This window comes from Diospyros lotus, chromosome 11 (genome assembly GCF_014633365.1).
Source record: "Diospyros lotus cultivar Yz01 chromosome 11, ASM1463336v1, whole genome shotgun sequence".
Lineage (NCBI taxonomy): Eukaryota > Viridiplantae > Streptophyta > Magnoliopsida > Ericales > Ebenaceae > Diospyros > Diospyros lotus.
The window spans coordinates 22,893,328-22,916,194 of NC_068348.1; the positions used below are offsets into that span (position 1 = coordinate 22,893,328).

At 40.1% G+C, this 22,867-nt stretch overlaps 1 protein-coding gene across 2 annotated transcripts in view; it reads left to right on the forward strand.

The window, feature by feature from the left end:
- LOC127813546 (SUPPRESSOR OF ABI3-5) overlaps positions 1-22,520 on the forward strand; it is a 29,780-nt gene extending 7,260 nt beyond the window's left edge. For both annotated transcript variants that reach the window (XM_052354566.1, XM_052354565.1), the window contains exons 12-16: positions 15,246-15,425; positions 18,762-18,954; positions 20,505-21,461; positions 21,671-21,855; positions 22,173-22,520. In XM_052354566.1, coding sequence (XP_052210526.1) covers positions 15,246-15,425; positions 18,762-18,954; positions 20,505-21,461; positions 21,671-21,855; positions 22,173-22,352 — 1,695 coding nt within the window. In that variant the 3' untranslated portion in view covers positions 22,353-22,520. The remainder of the gene's footprint in view (positions 1-15,245; positions 15,426-18,761; positions 18,955-20,504; positions 21,462-21,670; positions 21,856-22,172) is intronic.
- The last annotated feature ends 347 nt before the right edge of the window (positions 22,521-22,867 follow it).

Genomic DNA, 22,867 nt, shown 5'->3' on the forward strand with positions numbered 1-22,867 from the left:
AGATACAACTATAGATAGAAATGATTGGTGAGCTAGAATTCATGTATCCTAAACCCTATAGTGGGACTAAGGCTTCAGTTATTGTTTAAGATGACTAATTGCAAGTACTCGTCAATTTTTCCAGAACAATTTTAAAGGAGATACCCCATAATCTTTCTTCTCATAATTTCCTATGGCATACAACTTAAGTATTTTTTTTTTGTCCATTGCAATTTTGTCTAGGGATGGAACCTCCAATTTCAAGCCCCCACTGCAAGCATCACCCAACATGCTTGTAGTATCACATTCCATGATGATCTCTCTTCTTTGAAGTGCTATTTTTGATTACACAACTATTATAGATTTAGTAGTGTTTAGGCCTGTGAGGTTTTGGTGAAATTTAGTGATTTGTTCTTTATAGGGTTAAGAGGGGAAATCAGGGTCAGTTTTTTGGTAAGATAGACAGTGTAACAATAAGCTTGTGGTAAAGATTTTTTGTAGTCATTTTAGAGTTTCCTTTAAAGATATGACTATAGATAGAGAGGATTGGAGTTGAAATTTATGTAGCCAAGCTCGCCTAGTGGAATAAGGCTTGATAGTGCTTATTGTGGTTCTTTTTAGAGTGGCCTCTAATGAAGAAGCTATGGGGGTTGATTAATTTGTGGAGTAGTATGGTCTTTGGGTTTTAGGCAAAATTTTTAGGATTGAGAAATTGACTTGTTGCCTACTTTTCTTTACTTGGTTCAAGCTTGTGTCACAAGTCTAAGGGCATAATTGTAATAAGCATATAGAAGCATAGCTATAGTTGTAATAAACGGATGGTTGCATGTGGCTAGCGGTTATTGCTTAGGCTAATTGTACCTAGTCGGTTACATTAACAAATCGAGGGTGCTAGCCTATAAAAGCCATTGTATAAGAGGATGGAAACTATCAGTGACAAGCATTCGATTCTTTCCCCCTTTCTTTCTTTCTCCCTTTCTACTTCAAATTCTCCCTTCTTTTCCTCTCCAAACCTTTAGTTCTCTTAGAATTGTCCAAGTCTCAGATTGGAGACTTGACAATTGGTATCAGAGCTAGCGACCCTCGATGATGTTCTGCAAGTGGAAGCACGGTGAATTGTGGTCAAAAGATGGCGGAGGGAACGAGACTCAAACAACTAGAGTCGAGAATGAAAGCGCTGGGGTTTGGGATGATGCAGACACACAAAGTTATCACTCAAAGCAGAGAAGATGTAGCTGCAATTTGAGAAGGAATGTGAGAGGAATTGGCGACCTCTCGTGAGGATATGCAACGGGAATTGGAGAGTCATAGGGATGCGATGGATCAGTTCAGCCAAAGGAATAACATGTTCGACGTGTTGTCGTCCCTACCACAATTCTGTTTAACCCCAGAATTTCCCCCTCGATCTGGAGCTGGACTGAACTTGAACGGATCTGGGTATACTTCCAAGGCCTCCAAGAGGAACAAAGTCGGAAGGTGTGCAGGAAATTGAGATGGAACCTCAGGTAAGGGAATTTAATTTCCAATCTGGTAATCACACGATGCCAAGGCTGGAGATACCATTGTTTAACGGAACTAGGCCAAGGTGGTCGATCCGTTTGTGTGAACGTTTTTTTCAATACTACAGTGTGGCTAAGCCACAACGAATTACCTTGGCCACATGGTATCTCAATGATACGGCTAATTCTTGGTTCCAAGGGTGGTTTAGGTCTAGAGGGCTTGGGGTGAGATGGATCGACTTTGCTGAAGAGTTGTGTAGGAGGTTTGGAGAAAAGAACATGGTGGATGTGTGACATGACCCTAGGGTTTAGCTAGGGTCTAGGAAGGAATTTGGATAAGAGTTTGAGGAAGATAGAGCAAAGAAGAGGGAAAGGAAGAACATAACAGAATTGAGGGGGAGAGAGAAAAGCCGTGGGAGAGTATTGAGAGAGGGAATTGAGATTCAAATCATTCATTAAGCCTCTTTTTCTAACTACTCAAGCCTATTTATAGGCTTACAATTGAAGATGCTAACAACAACAACATAAAATGCAACTAATAAGGAAAACATATGACATGTATTACTAATATATCCTTGGGGTCGTGACAATCCCCACCCCTTCAAACAATTCTTGTCCCCAAGAATTGATAGTTGTTGACCCCATTACTTAGCCGATTCCAGCCTTAGCAATCTGGTTTTTTCTTCGCCTTTTCTTGTGCTTATCTAGTATCTTCCTTTTCTTTTGCCTTTTTGTGTCTTTTTCTTCAAAAACATCAGTACTATGACTTGCTGCAACAACAAGTCCAGCCATCCCCCTCATTTTGATTTCCATTGAGAATGGTTCCAATTGTTCCGTTATAGCTGCAACCATATCATTTCCAATTATAGAAAGGAATTCCAACTTCGTTGCAGGCCAAAATCTGATTTGGCATTGCAGCTCTCCAACTGAAAGAGGAATAAACAAAACAGCAAGAGTTTTGTTCCCCTCAACAAAAATTTCATTGTAATGTTCAAACTCCGGTTGGTGTAGTCATATCCTCTCCCTTTTTCACAACCTCTTCTCCTTCCTTATCTTCAATAGAGACTTCCTGGACCTCCATGTCAACTATCCCTTCTCCAATATCCGAATTTCTGAACCGCGTGGCAGCAGCCTTCTTTTCCCTCATCTTTTGAACTTCATGGTTGTTCTCTTGCTTAGTTAGTTTTAATTGCTCCTTTTCTACTAGAATTAACACCTGTAAATAATCTACACCCTTTGAAGTAACAACAAGACTATCACTCATAGCCACTGCAAGATTGTGCAAGTCCTCAGCCTCCTGCTTCTTCTGTTGGTCTAAGTTCTCGTTGTGTGGATGTCTTTCATCATTGGCATGGAACCTATCAGCAACATCATCCTCATCTTCCGAAGCTACTCTATCAGCTTCCTGCAAATATAAGTTGTGATTTTCGCTAATATCCATGTCCGATTTCTCTTTATTGATGGAGTTTTCAGTTATAATTGGCCAGTCCAGCTCCAAATTTTCCTCAAATTCCTGCTGGTCATAATTTGCAGCCTTAGAAGCTCCCTCAATCAGTTGGCTGCCCTTAATATAATTGTTAGGCTGCAACTCTTGCTTTCTAAAAATGGCTTCCAAGGCAAGTTCCTGCAGCCTTGCTTTCTCGGCTGCCTCTTTCACAGTTGTCGGCATCATCATCCTGACCATTGACCTTAGTTTGTCCTTCAAACTACTAACAAATCTTGATACAAAATAGTTCTCCGTCAGAGCTGGCTGATCACTCCACAATAGGGACCTTAACTCCTTAAATCTATCCTAATAATCTGTCACCGATCCCTCTTGACTTAATTTGTTGAACTCCTTAATCACCTTAATCATGTTCTTCTTCATCCCAAATTGGTCATGTAAATTTCCAACAAGATCAGTCCACCTAATCTCCCCCTTCCCTAGACATTGGAGTATGATTAGAAATGTGGGAAGATGAACATCTTACCTGAATTTCCGATTTCAAGGCCGGTAGTTCCTCTGCCTCTTGCAAGCCATAGGTCATAGGAAGGGTGCCTTGGCTGGGCAGAATTGGATCAGCTACTGCCCGAGGAGGAAAATTCGGTGATAACTTGAATTGAGGTGGCGAAGACAACATGTTATACATGTTGATCCGCTGGACATGTTGCTCCATCATCTCCCGATGCCTCTCCAAGTCTCTCTGCATTTCTTCTTGAGAGGCACCTATATCCTCCCTCATGTTTTCTCTGCTGGCTGCATTGTCCTTCAGGCCATGGGTCATTGCCTCCTGCATTACCTTGGATTCCTTAGCTTCCGAATTCAGCCTCTTAAAATGATCAACAACCTCCAAATCCATTGTCGAGTCCGCCTCAAACAATCTACTAGCTCTGAACAGTTTCAGACAACCCATTCTAAGCCATTTTGGAAACCTGCCACGCAACTTTTGAACCCCACACTTCCCCTTTGCAATTACTTTCGAAAATCTTTGATCTAAACAACTTCGATCAGTTTTCAAGAAATGGCAGGCTTCTGCAGTTCGCCTGAGAATTTTGTCTCAACAGATGTCCGCCTAAGTTCCAGCCAATGAACAATCAACTTCCCTTTGAGTTCGAGTTCAGAATTCAAGCCGCCGACTCTCAATTTCGTTGACTCGCCCTTCACATGCCGCAACTTAGATCTGAAATTCTGTTCCTGACTTTCGCCTCAATCACATGCAGCGAGTTTGCTGGAATCAAACTAATTTAAGGCTAGCCCCAGCAGAGTCGGCACCCAATCACCGTCCACTGTCTTGCTTTTGAAGTAACTTCCGTTGCGTAACTCCTCCTTACCTGATTTGATTTTGTCGCTCAGAGCAATAGCTTATGGCCGCATGCAGATCACGATCCTCTTGTTCTATATCAGATTCGTCGCGGATTCTAGCATTGCTTGGATTCTTATGGTAATCGCCCAAGCCTGCGTCCACTTACCCAATCACCGACCTCTGATAGGAATTCTCCTCAATTCTTGATTCGCTCAATGCTCTACTTCAATTCTTCGAAATTCATTGCTCCTTGAATCGCCTAGCTTGCTCATCCTCAATTCCGAACAAAATCACCAGAATCCTAGCCGAGCCAATCCACCTACTTCTCCTTCAAATCCGAGCCGACACTCATCGCTATCAATTTTGACAATTGAAATCCAACCGTTTGGAAATCTCCTTAGTCAGCTTTGGAACTTGCTTCTACGATTCACTGAGCTCTGCTGATACCGCTTGTGGAATTTGCTTCTGAACAAGATCGCTTAAATTGCCACTTGCGAAAATTGCCTTGATCTCAATCGTTGAAGGCTTGCTTCTGACCGCGACAACCTTCCAATTCCGAAAATCAACCTTTGGAATTCACTGCACAGAATCGCCTTTGCTACACGGAATCACACAAGTCACTGCTCAATCAATTTCGTGGCCTTATGTTTCTGAATTCAGCTATTAAAGTCGTCTTCTAATTCCGAGAAACAACAAAGAAAGTCGGCCGAGGAACGGGAGCTCTGATACCAATTGACATAACCCTAGGGTTTAGCTAGGGTTTAGGAAGGAATTTGGATAAGAGTTTGAGGAAGATAGAGCAAAGAAGAGGGCAAGGAAGAACAGAACAGAATTGAGGGAGAGAGAGAAAAGCCGTGTGAGAGTATTGAGAGAGGGAATTGAGATTCAAATCATTCATTAAGCCTCTTTTTCTAACTACTCAAGTCTATTTATAGGCTTACAATTGAAGATGCTAACAACAACATAAAATGCAACTAATAAGGAAAACATATGACATGTATTACTAATATATCCTTGGGGTCGTGACAATGTGATAGAAGAATTCAATAAACTCAAATAAGAGGGACTGTAACAGAGTATCTGGAAAAGTTTGAGGAGTCATGAGCCTTAATGTGGAGTGCTCAACCAACACTTACTGAACAATACTTTGTGTCCAACTTTATTAGCGGGCTTAAGGATGAGTTGAGATTGATGGTTAAGATGATAATGCCAACCACCGTTAGGTAGGCAATAGAGAAAACCTGGTTACAAGAATTGACGTTGGAAGCAATTTGTAAGAGAAATAAGGCTTTCTCTCGTACTATTCCCTTGATTAGTCTACCTCCTAGTGGAAACACTAGGGAGGTGGGAGTGGCAATGGCTTCAGGCCCATCAAAAGGAAATCAGTAGGCCTTGACTATCAGAAATCCCACTATGGAGCACATGAGACAGATAAGGTTGTGTTACAAGTGTGGGGACGCTTATAGTCCTGGCCATCAATGCCGAAGGCAACGATTGAACATGGAAGGAGGTGAGGAGAAGATAGCTAGGAAAGAGCAAGAGGATAGTGAGGAGATGATGGAAGAGACCCTCCAACATGACCTTGTTGACAAAGGGAGGCAAATTTCATTTCATGCACTCAAGGGGGGACCTGCAGGGAAAATCATTAAGGGGGAAGGTAGAGTGGGCAAGAGAAAGATCATGGTATTGATTGACAGTGACAGCACCCATAGCTTCCTCAATGAAGTGACTGTCACTGAATTGGGGTGCACACTCATGGATACTACTGCCTTATCAATAACCGTAGCCAACGAGAACAAGATGTACAACCATTATAAAAGTGTGGGGTTTAAATGGCTGATGTAAGGGGAGGAGTTTTCTACTGACTTGAGAATTTTGGAGTTAGGAGGTTGTGACATAGTCCTAGGGGTGGACTGGATGAGGATAGTAAGTCCTTTGACATTCGACTTTAATAAATTAGAAGTCACTCTGGATCTGAAAGGAAATAAGCTGACATTAAAGAGGAGCCTAGAGGTAGGAGAATGTAAGGTGATCACGGGCAAAAGGCTACAAAGGCTGTTATCTAAAGGAAAGGGCAGATATCTCAAATGTTTTCCATCCAAGCCATGGAGATGGATGGGGGAGAACAAGAGGGCCCTCCTGACCTCTTTGCAAAGGTAACTTACCCTATTGAATTACATCCATTACTCTTAGAATTCAAGGACTTATTTGTTGAACCACACACACTGCCCCCAAACTGACTTTTCAACCATTCCATACCCTTGAAACCTGTTGAGAGAGTTTGGATTGAATAGAAAATCTCTCTTAATTATTCCATGGGTTTGAAACCCTATATATACAAGAAGAATGCTAATAAATCTCCTAAAAACTAGGAGAGGATAACAAACTAATAATTAGGAACATAATCACCTATAATTTACAGATTTATACAAAATACTTAAACTTGATTTATCTTCATGCTTCCTTATCTTCTCATCTTTTAACCGCCATTCCTTATCTTCTAAATGATAAGGCTCTTTATCCGTAACACTCCCCCTCAAGATTGAGAATGGATGTCATCCATTCCAAGCTTGCTAGTCAACTTTTGATGCACAACTGTAGGCAACCCTTTAGTGAGAATATCTGCAATTTGTTCACAAGATGATATATATGGAGTACATATTAAACCACTTTCCAATTTTTCCTTAATGAAGTGTCTGTCCACCTCAACATGTTTGGTTCTATCATGTTGTACTGGATTGTGAGCAATGTTGATTGCTGATTTGTTGTCACAATATAGCCTCATAGGTTCCACCAAAGTGATCTTCAAATCATCTAACAAGATTTTTAACCAAAGTAACTCGCATACTCCTAGTGCCATGGATCTGAACTCTGCCTCTGCACTCAACCGGGCCACCACATTTTGTTTTTTGCTTCTCCAAGTGACAAGATTGCCCCCTAGAAAGGTGCAATAACTGGATGTAGATCTTCTGTCCATCATTGATCCTGCATAATCTGCATCAGTATAGGCTTCAAGTATCATATTCTGTCCCCTTTTGAACATAATGCCTTTCCCTGGTGTCCCTTTCAAGTAATGAAGTATTCTAAAAACCGCTTTAAGATGAGTTTCTTTCGGACAATGCATAAATTGACTGACCACCCCCACTGCATATGCAATATCTGGCCGGGTGTGTGCTAGATAAATTAGTTTTCCTACTAGCCTTTGGTAGGATTCTTTGCTTCTTTATCTTCTGGAACCTCCCCCAATTTGTGGTTAAATTCAATTGGAGTAGTCGCAGCCTTACAACCTAGCAGCCCAGTTTCTTTTAGCAAGTCCACAATATACTTTTGTTGAGAAATAAAGATGCCTTCTTTTGATTGTGCAACTTCTATGCCCAAGAAGTATTTCAGCCTTCCCAAATCTTTAATTTCAAACTCTTTAATTAGGCATTCCTTTAATCTAGTCATACCTTCTTCATCATTTCCGGTCACAACATTATCATCCACATATACCAATCGGAGGTGAGGGATTTAGATCAAGTAGAAATATAACTGGATTTTCTTCGGCAGATTTTGTGTTGTCATGAGAGTGATCAAAATAGGGAGAGTTTTCCACAAAAGTAACATCAGCCGAGACAAAGAACCTTTTGGAGGGAGGGTGGTAACACCTATAGCCCTTTTGGCTGGAGGAATATCCAATAAAAATGCATTTTAGAGCGCGGGGATCTAGTTTGCCTCTATTAGGGTTGTGAACATGAACAAATGAGACACATCCAAATATTTTTGGTGTCCAACAGCTAGACATATGAAAATCAGGAAAATGGCTGCTTAAGAGTTGAAGAGGGCTATAGGAATCAAGAGTTTGAGAGGGCAGTCTATTAATAAGGGTAGTGGCTGTTAGGACAGCCTCTCCCCAATAATTTTTTGGAACATTATGGTGGAAAAGTAGTGCCCTAGTCACAACTAATAAATGTCCATTTTTCCTCTCAGCCACCCCATTTTGTTGGGGTGTGTATGGACAAGATGATTCATGAATTATGCCTTTTTGTTGGAAAAAATGTGCCAGGGATTGATTGAAAAAATCTTTGGCATTATCAATCCTTAGCCTCTTGATTGGTACTCCAAATTGAGTACTAATCATGTTATAGAAGGTGGGAAAAATAATGCTTACTTCAGATTTATTTTTCATAAGAAACAACCACATTACCCTAGTGCAATCATCCACAAATATTATGAACCACCTTGCCCCAGAAAGATTGGGAACAGTTGCAGGACCCCAAACATCACTATGGAGAAGAGAGAATGGACTAGAAGTTCTTTTATTGGATGAAGGGTAAGACACCCTCTTATGTTTAGCAAATTCACAAATAGGGCAATGAAAGTCTTGAATATCACAACTCCTAAACAAAGCTGGAAACATAACTCTAAGAGTAGAAAACGAAGGATGACCAAGACGATGGTGATGTAACCAGATCTGGTCTTTATTAGATTGCACCAAACAAGACACAAGATTCACCTTGTCCTTGTTTTCTTCCCCATTGGATCCCTCAAGGTAGTATAGGCCAGCCCTAGCTTTAGCAAGCCCAATCCTTTTCTTCAACCTCTGTTCCTGAATTTCACAGCAAGTAGAAGAAAAATTAACACTGCATTTGTTATCTAAGGTAAGCTTTTGGATGGATATGAGGTTGGTGAAGAGTTTAGGGACATGAAGAACATCTTTGAGGGTTAGATGGTTACTAAGGATAATATTTCCTTGGCCAGCAATAGTGGTCAAAGAACCATATGCTAGTGTTATCTTTTTTGAGCTTGAACAAGGACTATAGGTGGTAAAATAATGGGATAAAGGGGTCATGTGATCTGTTGCCCCGGAATCAAGAATCCAAGAATTAGATTTGGTTGTTTCCGAAGCATGTGAGGTGAGAGAATTGGAGGACATACCTGTAAGTGCGAGGGAACAAATACCTTTTTCTTTCTTTTCAAGAGAATCTAGAAAGTTTCTTAGCTTTTCAATTTCTGCTCGGTTGAAGTTCAAGCCATCTGCCTGCTCCTTTTGTTCTCCTTGCTTGTGTTCTGTCTGCAGTTGTTGATTGTTGGCTATATAGGCTTGATTTTGGATCCCGATCTGTCCTCCTTTAGATGGTTTTCCATGTAGCTTCCAGCATCTTTCTATGGTATTCCTTGGTTTCTTGCAAAAAGTACACCATAGTGAGTCTCTATCGTTGGAAGTTTTATCTCCTGCAGACTTCCTTTCCTCCTTAGGGCCCCGATTAGGACCTCTTAATGCTATTAATGCTGACTTTTCTATAGGAGCAGTGTCTAGCATAACTCCTCTTCTCCCTTCTTCAGCCCGGATTAGAGAGATTACCTCATTTAGAGAAGGTATATCTTCTTTGCCAAGTATTTGAACCCTGACTGCATCAAACTCCATATTTAAACCTGCCAAGAAATCATAGGTTCTCTCATTTTCCACAAATCTTTTATGTAAGGCTGCATCTTCACTACATTTCATCTTTAGACATTGATAATGATCTAATTCTTGCCATAGAGTTTGCAGCATATTAGAGTACTCAGTAACAGATCTTACCCCTTGATTGGTTGCTGCAATCTTAGTTCAGACTTCATATATTTGTGCTGCATCCTTCACTTTAGAATATGTGAGATTAACAGCCTCCCAAATATCCTTAGCGGTTGTTAGAAACATTACCGTATCACTTATCTCGGGCATCATTGAATTCCAAAGCCAAGACATAACTAAAGAGTCCTCCTCATCCCATGCAGCAAACATGGGATCTCCTTCTTTAGGGCCAGTCCCTAAGAGATGGCTTATCTTACCTTTGCCTTTGAGAAAGGTTCGGATAAGCTGGGACCATTTTAGGTAGTTTCTCCCATTCAACCGGTAGGCTGCTTGGAGATTTTGTAGCTCTCCTCCATTACTTGAGTTGCTGGATCCAGTGAATGGAGCTTTTGTCGGGCTGCTTGTTTCAACCACTTCTGATGGAGGATTGGTTTCGGAGAATGTAGACATCTTAGGGAAACTTCGGATGATGAACCAGACGAATGAAGAAAAACGATGAAAGAATATCGGGTGAAGAAGAAAGTCGTAACCGACTTTGATTGCTTCAAGAAACGAAATAAAGAACAGGCCGGAATGGTATTTAGTCAGGGAAAAAAGGGCAATGAAGGCCTAAACAGAATTCCCTAAATACCAAGCTCTGATACCATGTTGAGAGAGTTTGGATTGAATAGAAAATCTCTCTTAATTATTCCATGGGTTTGAAACCCTATATATACAAGAAGAATGCTAATAAATCTCCTAAAAACTAGGAGAGGATAACAAACTAATAATTAGGAACATAATCACCTATAATTTACAGATTTATACAAAATACTTAAACTTGATTTATCTTCATGCTTCCTTATCTTCTCATCTTTTAACCGCCATTCCTTATCTTCTAAATGATAAGGCTCTTTATCCGTAACAAAACCCAACTCCGAGCCCGTCAATATCCAAGTCTACCATTACCCTCCTTACCAAAAGGCTGAAATTGAAAAACAAGTAAAAAGCATGCTCAATGCTTCAATTATTCAGCCTAGCCAGGGCCCTTTTACATCTTTCGTACTTCTTATAAAAAAGGATGGCACCTGGCGCTTTTGCATAGATTATAAACAACTAAATGACCTCATTGTGAAAAATAAATTTCCTATCCCCTTGATTGAAGACCTACTTGATGAACTAAATGGGGTTGCCATCTTCATTAAATTAGACCTCAAGGCAGGGTATCATCAAATTCGGATGAACCTTGCAGACATATAGAAAATGGCCTTCAGAATACACCGGGGCCTCTATGAATTCTGGGTGATGCCATTTGGGCTCACTAATGCCCTAGCCACTTTCTTGGCTCTTATGAATCATCTATTTGCGCCCTACCTAAGGAAATTTATCCTGATACTCTTTGATGACATTTTGGTCTACAACCCCAATCTCAAACAACACCTAACCCACCTTAAAACCATCTTTGAAATCCTGAAAGCCAACCAATTATATGTGAAACTCTCAAAGTGTTCCTTTGCAAACGGTGAGGTGGAATATTTAAGGCATATCATCTCAGGTCAAGGGATCAGTACAAACCCCAGTAAAATTGCTGCCATGTTGGAATGGCCTAAGCCTTCGTCTAAAAGGGAGTTGAGGGGATTCTTAGGGCTAATAGGATATTACAGGAGATTTATACAACATTATGGGGTAATCAGTAAACCCTTGATTGAGTTACTCAAGAAAGACAACTTCAGATGGAATTCCCAAGCCGAGACTGCTTTCATTACACTTAAAAGGGCAATGACACAAGCCTCGGTTCTAGCCCTACCTGATTTTTCTAATCCCTTTGTGATTGAGACAGATGAATGCAACATTGGGGTAGGAGTAGTGTTGATACAACAAGGAAGACCCTTGGCCTACATTAGCCAGGCATTGGCTGCTAAGCATTGGGGACTAAGTGTGTATAAAAAAGAATTGCTAGCAATGATTGTAGCTATCGACAAATGAAGGCACTACTTGGCCTACATTTAAAAGGGCAATGACACAAGCCTCAGTTCTGGCCCTACCTAATTTTTCTAATCCCTTTGTGATTGAGACAGATGAATGCAACATTGGGGTAGGAGTAGTGTTGATACAGTGAGGAAGACCCTTGGCCTACATTAGCCAGGCACTGGCTGCTAAGCATTGGGGACTAAGTGTGTATAAAAAAGAATTGCTAGCAATGATTGTAGCTATCGACAAATGAAGGCACTACTTGGATGGAGCCACATTCATAATAAGGACAGACCATGAGAGTCTGAGACACCTTCTATAACAAAGATTGCATACACATCTACAAAGGAAGGGAGTATCAAAATTACTGTGCTTGGATTATGTGATACAGTATAGGAAGGGTAAAGAAAATATTGTGGCTGGCAGATGCCTTGTTGAGAAGAGAAGAAGAAGGGGTGTGTAAAGCCATTATAGATGTGGTACTCGATTGGGTCACATAAGTTACTGAGAGCTATGATAAATCCAAATGGATTAAATCCCTACAGGCCTAGTTGGCAATCAGGCATAATAGTGAACAGGGGTACTTCATCTCCAATGGTCTAATCAGGTTAGGTTTAAGGGCAGATTAGTTGGGGGGGATGATAGACAATTAAAATCCAAGATATTGCAGGCACTACATAGCTCTCCTCTAGGTGGGCACTCAGGGGTCAGAGCTACCTATTATAGAGGTCGACAAATGTTCTTTTGGCCAAGGCTTAAAAAAGAGGTGATGGGATTTGTGGCAGCTTACATGACATGCCAATGATGCAAGCATGAACAATTGGCTTACCCGGGGTTGTTACAACCACTGCAACCACTGGCTATGCTAGAGCACGCATGGGAAGAGATATCCATGAACTTTATTGAGGGCCTACCCAAGTCTGAAGGCAAAAACGTGATCCTAGTAGTGGTTGACAAAGTAACAAAGTTTGCCCACTTCATCAGCCTCACACATCCATTCACAGCCCAGGAAGTTGCTCGAGTGTTCATTGATATGGTGGCTAAGATGCACGGGATACCTAAATCCATAGTCTTAGATCGAGACAAAATATTTACCAGCTACTTCTGGTTGGAGCTGTTCAAAGGCCTAGGGGTGGGTCTTCACATGTCATCTACATACCATCTTGAGTCAGATGGGTAGACCAAGAGAGTCAATCAGTGCTTGGAGTCCTATTTAGGATGTATGTGTTTTGCAAAGCCTAAGAGCTGGGGAAGGTGGCTATCCTTAGCACAGTGGTGGTATAATACAAGCTACCACAACTCAATCAAGAAGACCCCTTTTGAGGCTCTATCCGGATACAAGACATCTACATTGCCTGCTATGACTGACTTCATGGAGACACGAACCAATGCGGCGGAATACTTACAAAGCAGAAAGGAGATGCTCTCTATATTCAAGCAAGAGTTAGCTACATCTAATAACAAAATGAAACAAGCTGCTGATCGCAGGAGAAGTGATAGGAATCTCAATGTGGTGGATCAGGTCTTTCTAAAGGTTAGACGATTCCTACATCACTCTTTCTTTGCTACAACCCCCACCAAGCTATGTCCAAAGTACTTTGGACCGTTTCGCATACTAGAACGGATGGGTAAAGTGGCCTACAAGCTATAGTTGCCTTCGAGCGCGGAATGCCATCCAATCTTTCATGTCTCTCTCTCGAAGAAGTATGTGGAGCCTAATGCTACTGTTAGCCTTGACCCGCTGCCAGCAAATGAAGACGTAGAAGGAGAGGTGGAACCTCTAGCTATCATAGACAAAAGGGTAGTCCATCAAGGGCCCTTACCTCTCATTCAAGTGTTGGTCCAGTGGTCACACTGACACCTCGAGAATACCACTTGGGAATACCTACCATAGCTGCTGAAACAATTTCCATGAGCTGCTTAACTACTCACCTTCCTTGGGGACAAGGAAGATTTCAAGGAGAGGGGATTGTCACAAGCCTGAGGGCATAATTGTAATAAGCATATAGAAGCAATAACAAACGGATAGTAGCATGTGGTTGGCGGGGTTACCTCTTAGGCCGATTGTACCTAGTCGGTTACATTAACAAACCGAGGGTGCTAGCCTATAAAAGGTATTGTACAAGAGGATGGGAACTATCAATGAAAAGCATTCGGTTCTTTCCCCCTCTTTTTTTCTCCCTCTCTACTTCAAATTCTCAGTCCTTTTCCTCTCCAAACCTTTAGTTCTCTCAGAATTGTCCAAGTCTCAAATTCGAGACTTGACAGCTTGTCCTACGATTGGGCATGGGAGGTAGATCGGTATGGTCCGTATGGAGCCTGTTGTGGACACCTTTACTGTTCATCCTTTATATGGGGCACTATGTGACAGGGGTCTCTTAGTCTTGTCTTGGGAAGTTGTCTGAAGGACAAGCACCCTACTAGTGTTGCCTTCTTTGTGTGGATGGCTACTCATGGAACTATTTTAATTACTAATAGAATAATAGTTTGAGGAGGTGCATGCAAGTGGTTTAGAGATGTGTGCTACTTTTGTAAAAATAATGGGAACTAGTTGGCCATAACCTTCTCCACAGTCCAGTTTATTGGGAGGTTTGGAGTTCTGTGTTTGCCATTTTGGGGGTGCACTGGGTTATGCCGAGTTCTATGTTACACTTTTGAAGGAGACTCCTATCATCGATAGGGACATTCATGTGGATGACTATTCCTTTTTATGTTTGGTGAGAAATAAATAGGAGAGCTTTTGGAGCCTTAGAGAGTTTGGTTTTGAAAGAAGAACTATGTTGTTTAATCTTCTTTGCTTGGTTTGAAGATGGATTCTTGTTTTTGTATATCTTTTATACAGTTTTTGGATTATCTTTATTTTTGCTCTTAGTTTTTAAGGTATTACTTTTCATCACAGTTGATCCTGTAGCCCCAGCGAAGGAGGGTTGTTCTAGGGCTGACAGCTAGATTAAAAACCTTTGGATCTCTTGTTATGGAGGTAGCATCCATGTAGCCAGTTGCACCTAGTAGGTTGAGGCTAGATGGTGTTTTTTCCTTTTGTACGAGGGACACCTGCCAGTTGCTGTTTTGTATAAGGTTCTCCCCTTTAAGTTGCCTTCCTTTTTATACATGCATTCTTACCTCCCAAGAAAGAAAAGCAAAAGAAAGGGAATTAATTTTTTTACTTTTTTTATATTCCCCATGTACTATTGTCAAGCTTTGGACTGCACAATCACTATGTATGGTTTTACTCTTCAAAGATTGTCTCTTGTTTTTTTGGGAAAAAACTTGCCGCATCTATTTGTATGTGCATATCTCAAGTATAGTTTGAAGGAATCATTACTGTCTACATCTTTCTATTTAACCTGCGAACTCCACTTCTGAAGGCCTTCTGGTCTTTTTAGTCTTCATTGTTTTTATTCTTTTCTATATTTTCTGTTTGTTATAGAATTAGCTTTCTAGACATAGAATTTTTCTTTTGATTTTCTTGTTCTGTAGGTTGAGGATGCTACCAAAGCTCTTGAAGCAACAAATGGAACAACCCTTGAGAAGAATGGGCAGATTCTGCGAGTAGCTTATGCAAAAAGCATTCTTGGACCAGGATCAGGGCCATCAGGATCTTCTCAGTCAAGCAGTCTTGCTGCTGCTGCAATTGAGGCTGCAACATTTGCTCAACAGGTGTGCATATATTGATGTCTTTCATGTTGGCTATCCATATATAGTGACTGGCCTACTCTATATAGTCCAGTTTTTGAAAACTCTGGTTCGGTTCTAACTGGGATGACACCCCTAAATCTAAGTAGGCATCAATATGTTCTCTTGACAAAGTAGTTGTGGGAAATATATGTTATCTGGAATGTGCACAGAGAATGTAGCTATGTTATACACGCAAACAACCCTGACCAATTGACATGACTCACAAAATTCATAATATTTCTATCCAAAATTAATAATAGATTTGCTCATATTACAAAAAATTCATAATAGTACTACCCAAAATTAACAATAGATCTGCTCGCTATTATGAGCTGTTGTTAATTTTGGGTAGAAGTATTATGAATTTTGTGTGCCACATCAGTTTGTGAGGTTGTTTGTGTATGTAGCATTTTCCCAGAGAATATATGCTAAAAGGAAATACAAAAAGAGAGCAGAAGTTTCATACTTCCATTAAAAAAAACATACAATGCTCAACTCCAATAGTTCTGCTATTCCTTTCATGTCACTTTCACCACATTGCACATAGGGACAAGCTCAATCTCAGGCCAACATAAAATAATAAACAAAAATCACTATGAATGCCAAAAAGAGAGAAGCATCCACCAAACTTTCCTTGCCATTGCGTAGTGAAGAAACAAGGTGTTTATGATATTATTCTCTTTACATATAGATCACCAACCTGTCACAAGGTTGCTTCCTGCAATAGGAGTTACTACGAATAAGAACTGGAGCTGTGAGAAGGTAAAAGAAAGAGGTCACCTAGAGGAGGTTCTGTTCTGAAAATTGCTTTCTAAGGAAAACAGAAGTCCCCTGGACACAAAGGCATTGTAGAATGAGCAAAAAATGCCCGTTGATTGTTACCAAACCCATTTATTCTCCTCCTAGCTTACCATGGGATTATCACGATAATGCCTATGGAGCTGGCCAAGAACATAGTGATTGAGTCTACTATCCTTGAATCACAGGGACGAAATGATGTCACATGAACGGAGAATTCACCTTCCATATTTTCACAACATGAAATAAAATGAAACCGAACGTCATGTGTAACCTGCATCTGCATTTTCCCTCTCTATAAGTTGCACCCATAGGGAGATCCATCACTATAATTGCCTGTCCTCCCATTGATAGCCATACTCAAGGATCATTTCCCATCTTCACAACCCAATACCTCTAAGAGGATACTTTCACCATCATTTCTGCAAATTGCCCTTGTTGGAAAAACCCAAGTTTTATATTCCCTAAAACTTCCATAAACAGGGGAAGACTAAACATTATCCCAATCCAGTACATGGCATTTAAAAGTTATGATGGATTCCTTGAAATGAAAATCCTTGTGTCCTGTTTAAGTCTTTATGCCTCTTTGGTGTCTTGAATAAAGAGACATCATGTATGTATGTAGGCCCGAGTGAAGGTTCTTAACAAAGTATGCTCACTACCCTTAAAATGGTATAACATTTTCCAAGAAAACAAAGTTCTCTAGCTAGCCCGGCATTGAAAGAGGACAATCAACAGTTTGACCTTAACATTTAAACAAGCAGCCAACGAGCAGCACTCAGCTTGTTCCCTTGGTGTAAGTTTCACTATTACCCAACTTTATTATGTCCCGACTGATTTTTTAGACAAAGGTAGATGTAAACTGCTATTTACCAAGTCTTGATTTTTGGCCCCTTGAAAAAGAAAACACACTTTATTTTGGGTGTCTTCCAGGTCCTAAGAAGTAGTGCACATGGATAGGCAATGGACATGATGGGAAATATATGGACATGCCAAATAGGGTGTCATAATGTTTTAACTAATTTTTGTACATGTGTATGATGTGTCTAGGGTTAGACGTGCCTTAAGACTCAATGAGGTTCTTAGTAGAATTGTTTTTAGAATGCAAGTACAATAACTTATTTGATGAAGAATACAGAATGTGAAATTCTGCCCAAACTACAACTCCAGGGAAAAAGGTTTTTCATCTTCTTTGATTTGGTATGTTGAATGATGTTTATGGTATTATTATTATAGATTCAATGTTATCTTCATGGTGGGTTGGTGGTCTTTTTTATAATCTTTTTCAATATATTTATTACTAATAGTTGTTGAAGCAATGGTAAGATTGGTCCTTTGGGACTAAAAGGTGATAGGTTTGAATTGTAGAAATGGTCTATTTGGAAAGGTAAGGCAAGGTAGATTACAAAAACAGCTCTCCCTTGCCCCTTGCAAAGTTGAGAGCTCAAGCAACGGGAACTCCTTTTATTCATTGTATCAATTGAATGATGAGTTCATATTAGATTATTGATGTTTTATTAAATAGTTTTAGTATTTTTGGTCATTAGTCCACAAAAATAGGTAATAATATTCAAGGTATATTTTTTTTTGAGGCTCCATAGGTGAGTATCCTATATTTTCTGAATTGTTGTATTCTTTGTCTGTATGTGTTTCGGTCTCTATGTGTGTGTCTGAATGGTTGATTCTCCCACAAAGAATAAGGATGTCATTTCATAGGGGAATTTTTTTTTTTGATAATACTCTTATGGAAATTAGTGTTTTAAGAATGGAAGGGGAGAAATGTCTGATGAACTAAAAAAGGAACCTGGGGTCTTATATGCTTCCTAGGCCCTCATTTCTAGTGTGTGATAGTTTATGTTCAGCGTTTTCCAAATATTTTTCATTTTACTTGGTGTTACTGTGGAAAAGATCAAAATGTCTGCCCCATCATAATTTTTCTCATAGACAACTGCTGTTGTGTTGCTACCTGCTCTTTTTTTTTTTTTTTTTGTCGTCTGTGCTATATAACTTTGATTTCATAACTTTTATAGCATTTATTTTTTGGTATATACATCTTCTATTGTCGTTAAATTAAAAAAGGGAGTAAGGGGATGATTTTTGCTATGCCCCCCTACAAGGTGCAAATGAATCTAATCCTAGAGCACAGCTGGTGCATGGGACAGGAATTGAACTCATGATCACATGTGATTAGAAATCCTATAGGAGCAAGCCTGGGCCTACTTGGCCAACCATCTCAGTGAATGCTGTATGCATCTGTTGCTTGTCTTGGATTAACCATAGTTTGCTTCGTTTGGTTCTTTTACTGGGCTGAGTTATACTGTGATTTAGGGGAAATGATTCCTTGCAATGATAGCTCATGAAGCAAGCACTCTGGAACTGTGGTTGGTTTCGAAAGTGCTAAGAGATGCACATTATACTTGACTGGATTATATTCCTTTTTATTTGTTATTGTACTGCTTAGATGCAGTCATACTTAGTGTGCTTGACAAACCTGATTGAAAGTTTTCATCATGCTTGTAGTATGATGCTGTTGGATGGGCACCAAAGGAATATAATCCAGATGATAAGCAGTCCACTGTTGGGAAGCAGCATGGTGGTGGAGAGGTTTCTGGTCCAAAGGATGCTTCTGCTCCACAATCGGGTTTCGTATGGGATGAAGCATCTGGCTACTATTATGATGCTGCCTCTGGGTTCTATTATGATGGAAATACAGGTTTGATTTGTTAAGAATGTGTTTCTTTTCTTTTTTTTTTGTTTTTTTTGTTGTAATTGTCAAAGCTATGTGTCACAGGCTTAATTTTCCACCACCCGTGCAGCACTTAAGCTTCTCAATTCCTTCACTGGAGAAAACCTAAGTTCAGCCTTACTTTCTCAAATGTAGTGTTGGATTGAAAGAACATGGAAGAGAATGGCAAAATAAACACTCAGGGGTGTTTTGGGAAGGGCTTTGTACACTTTAAAATAGTACACCTTTCTTGGAAGCCTTTACAAATGAGGCCTTACTCTATTTATGGGCACCCCTGGAAAGAATATGTGGCTAGAATTGTGCCATATGTCAATTATGTAATGGTATATCTATAGATATTTACACAACCTACTAGAAGCATCTCAATAGCTTGTACTTCTATAGGATCTTCTACGGAGCCGTAGAACCTTCTAGAGAACTCTAGTGATCTTAAGAATTTCTAGAACCTTCTAGTATCATCTAGAAGATTCTTCATTCTTTTAGATCTTCCTACTCCCTAGGTGTGATCTTAACTAGTTGAGATCGATGTCCATTTATGTGACTCATGACATGTATCTTTGCGTTCATGTTTGTGTATCATGGAATCTAATGTTGCATCACATGGGCTGCAGGCTCAAAGCGCCCAAAATATCAGCATGTTTATGGAGGACAACATTTTTCGTTTGTTCTGCTCATTGAGTTGCAGTTCTACTGGACTTGGGCCATAGCTGGCATCCAGAATCACACAACTTCGTAATCTATTAAATATTTGAATTAATTACTTGTTTGTATTGTGCCATTCAATCTTTTTGAAGGGCCTCTTGTTTGGTCTCTTGTTGTCAGATGACCATTGCATTATATGTTTGCTTGCCCGACTTGGATTTTGGTGTCAGGGTAGGCTTGTTAATGCTCTTCACCCTGTGGATTGATTAAGAAAAAGATAACATTGGTAATTAAATTGATTTTTGTAGTTAATTTCAGGCAGTAATTTGTATTTTAAGACACCACTGAGAGTGATGAATTAGAGGCATCACTCCATATACTTTGTATTGAAGGGGAGAAATATTTTTGACTGGTGCTAGGCGAGCCATCCAATGGGATGAATAGAAGCTGTTCGGCTGCCATTTTTGGTTTTCTTAAAAATGTTTCCACCCTACAAGTTCTGCTGTTTTATTTTTTTTATTCAATTTAAGCTTGTCACATTTGTTGTTTCTTATAAACAATGATTCACATATAACCTTACTGCCCAATTTCAATAGCATTCTATTATGAACAAAGTAGAATGATGATGTGTAAATTCCAGACTCGTTGCACTCTCCCTGTTGAAAATTGTCATTGTAGTCTTGAATTATACTGTCTTTTTTGCTGTATTCTTTTATGCAAGTATTGGAATGTTGAATCTATATATGATAATTCTTTTCTGTACCAAGAAATGAAAGACATGAATTGGTGTATTTACTGTTGGTGGGCAGATGAAGATAATTGATCCATGTTGCAGTTTCTAGCGTTAATTTTGTTTTCATAATTGTGTTCTTCAGGTTTATATTATGATGGTAACAATGGGATTTGGTATTCCTACGATCACCAAAGTCAACAGTATGTCCCCTGCACGAATCAGAGTGACAACAAAATGGATGGAAAACAAACTGAAGTTTCCAAGGCATCTGATGGTTTTAGCAGAAAGGTAGTTATTTCTGCACCAGCTGCAACAATAACATCAAATGAGAAGGTCACATCATTACCAGATGCTGTACAGGCTGCGGCTAATGCAGCAATAGCAGCAGAAAAGAAAGAAAAAGAAAAAATGAAAGAGATTAGGCTTGCTTCAAAGAGCAGTATTCTGGCCAACAAGAAGAAAATGAGTAATGTGCTGACTATGTGGAAGCAGAGGAGCCATGAAGGACAAGCACCTCGTGTGGCTCTTGATGACAATCAGCCTTCTGCTTCGGCTGAAGAACGACCCAGTTCTGTTGGAGCATCCAGTAAGAGCAGGTTAAAAATGGATGTTGCAACCATGAAAGAGAATATTACCACCAATCTTGGATTTACCGCCACAACTACAGTGGCTCCATCTGTTAGTTTACAGGCTGAAGATAGGCCAAAGGCTGTTAGTAACAGCTCAGGAGGCACTTTGATGGGGGTAATTAGAGGGTCTGGAAGGGGTATAGCGAAGTCAGATACTTCATATTCTGGAGTATTGGGAGTTTCGTCCTCATCTGCCACTGCATACAGTACAAGTTCGTCATCAAGTACAGACGGTCACACAACTGTGACACCCTTTAGGACTGATGCATCTGCTTTGGGCTCTTATGTGCCACCTGTGGCTACTGGAAGTGGGAAGAGAAGGTTCTCTGAGATGCCACTGCAGCCAGGTTCTGCTCACAAGGAACAGCCTCAAACTACCTATAGGGATCGTGCAGCTGAGAGGAGGAGCTTGTATGGTTCCTTGTCTTCAATTGGGGATGATGCATCTGATGTTGGGATTAAGGATTCAAGTAAGCTTACTTAAAAATTTATTGTGCAGTAACTTTTGACATCAACTGATGAGGGTCCTTGTTGAATGTGCCTCTTAGATCTCTATTTAAAAAAAAAAAAAAAAAAGCTTGAAAGATCATAGGAACTCAGTGGTCAATTCTCTGTTTGCCTCTTGATATTTGTATTAACTTGTGGGCAACACTGTTTTGCTTATTCCTGAATTATCAAGATCGGGATACAGCATTCAAAAGGGGTTTAGCTGATTCAATGCCTTTCCCCCCTGGTGTGGGTGGAGGACGAGGTTCTGGAGATGCCAATGTACAGAGTTATGAGGTGATTACAGCAGAAAAAGCCATTGATGAGAGTAATGTGGGAAACCGGATGCTTCGCAATATGGGCTGGCAGGAAGGCTTGGTATCATTTTCAACTCATTTACATTTTTGAGTGTTGAATATGTGCTAGAAGCTCTTTATATACCTCTCCAAAGTCCTGACACCCCCCCCTCCAATGGATATAGGATTTTTGTTTCAGTCTTTTTATTCATTAGATTTGTGTTGCAAGTAGTCTTGCACATTTTCTTTGGATGACCTATTGGGTTTTGAAGTTTGCGTGTGGTATAAGGCTATAGCTGGTGGGTATTTGTATGATTTTTCATCTGATGTTGCTTGTTTTTTCTTTTGTTTTTTTTGGGTTTTTGTTTCGTGGGGTTTCCTTCCTGATTGGTTTTGCAGGGACTAGGGAAGGACGGGAGTGGAATGGTAGAGCCGGTGCAGGCACAAGCCATTGACAGTAGGGCCGGATTGGGGAGTCAGCAAAAGAAGTTGGACCCGAGCTTGGAGGTGCAGGCTGGAGACAGTTATCGAACTGTCATCCAGAAGAAGGCGATTGCCAGGTTTAGAGAGATGTCATAGTTTGAGATGAGAGAGGGGCCGGGGGTTAGGGAGGGTTGTGGGGATGGAGATAAAGCTGATTCGGTATCAGTTTAATGTAGAAAATCTCACAGGTTCTGAACTTGCCATTGTAGGTCTTTTTTTTGTATGAATTGTTAGTTTCATCAATCTAGTGAAAATTTAAATCAATTCTAGCGCTGGAACTTGTCGTGGTCTATTAGTTTCTTCCTTTCTTTTCCACCTTAAAAAGTCGCTTAAGGTTGTCCATTTCTTTTAAGAAATATTTCGTTCATGAAGGGTTAAGTTGTCATTGTAACCATTGGTTACGCTCTAGTTGATTTATTTAGAAAAGCAGTGTTCTTCTCTGGTAAAAAAGAATGTTGGAATGCACTATGTTTCTCACTGCGTAAGGATTGGGGATGAATTGATTAATTTTATGAAAAAATTAATGTAATATCTAAAATTTTAAACAATTTTGGATATTAAAAATTAATTTAAAATTAGTCCCCGGGGGGGGGGGGGGGTGTTTGGCAATA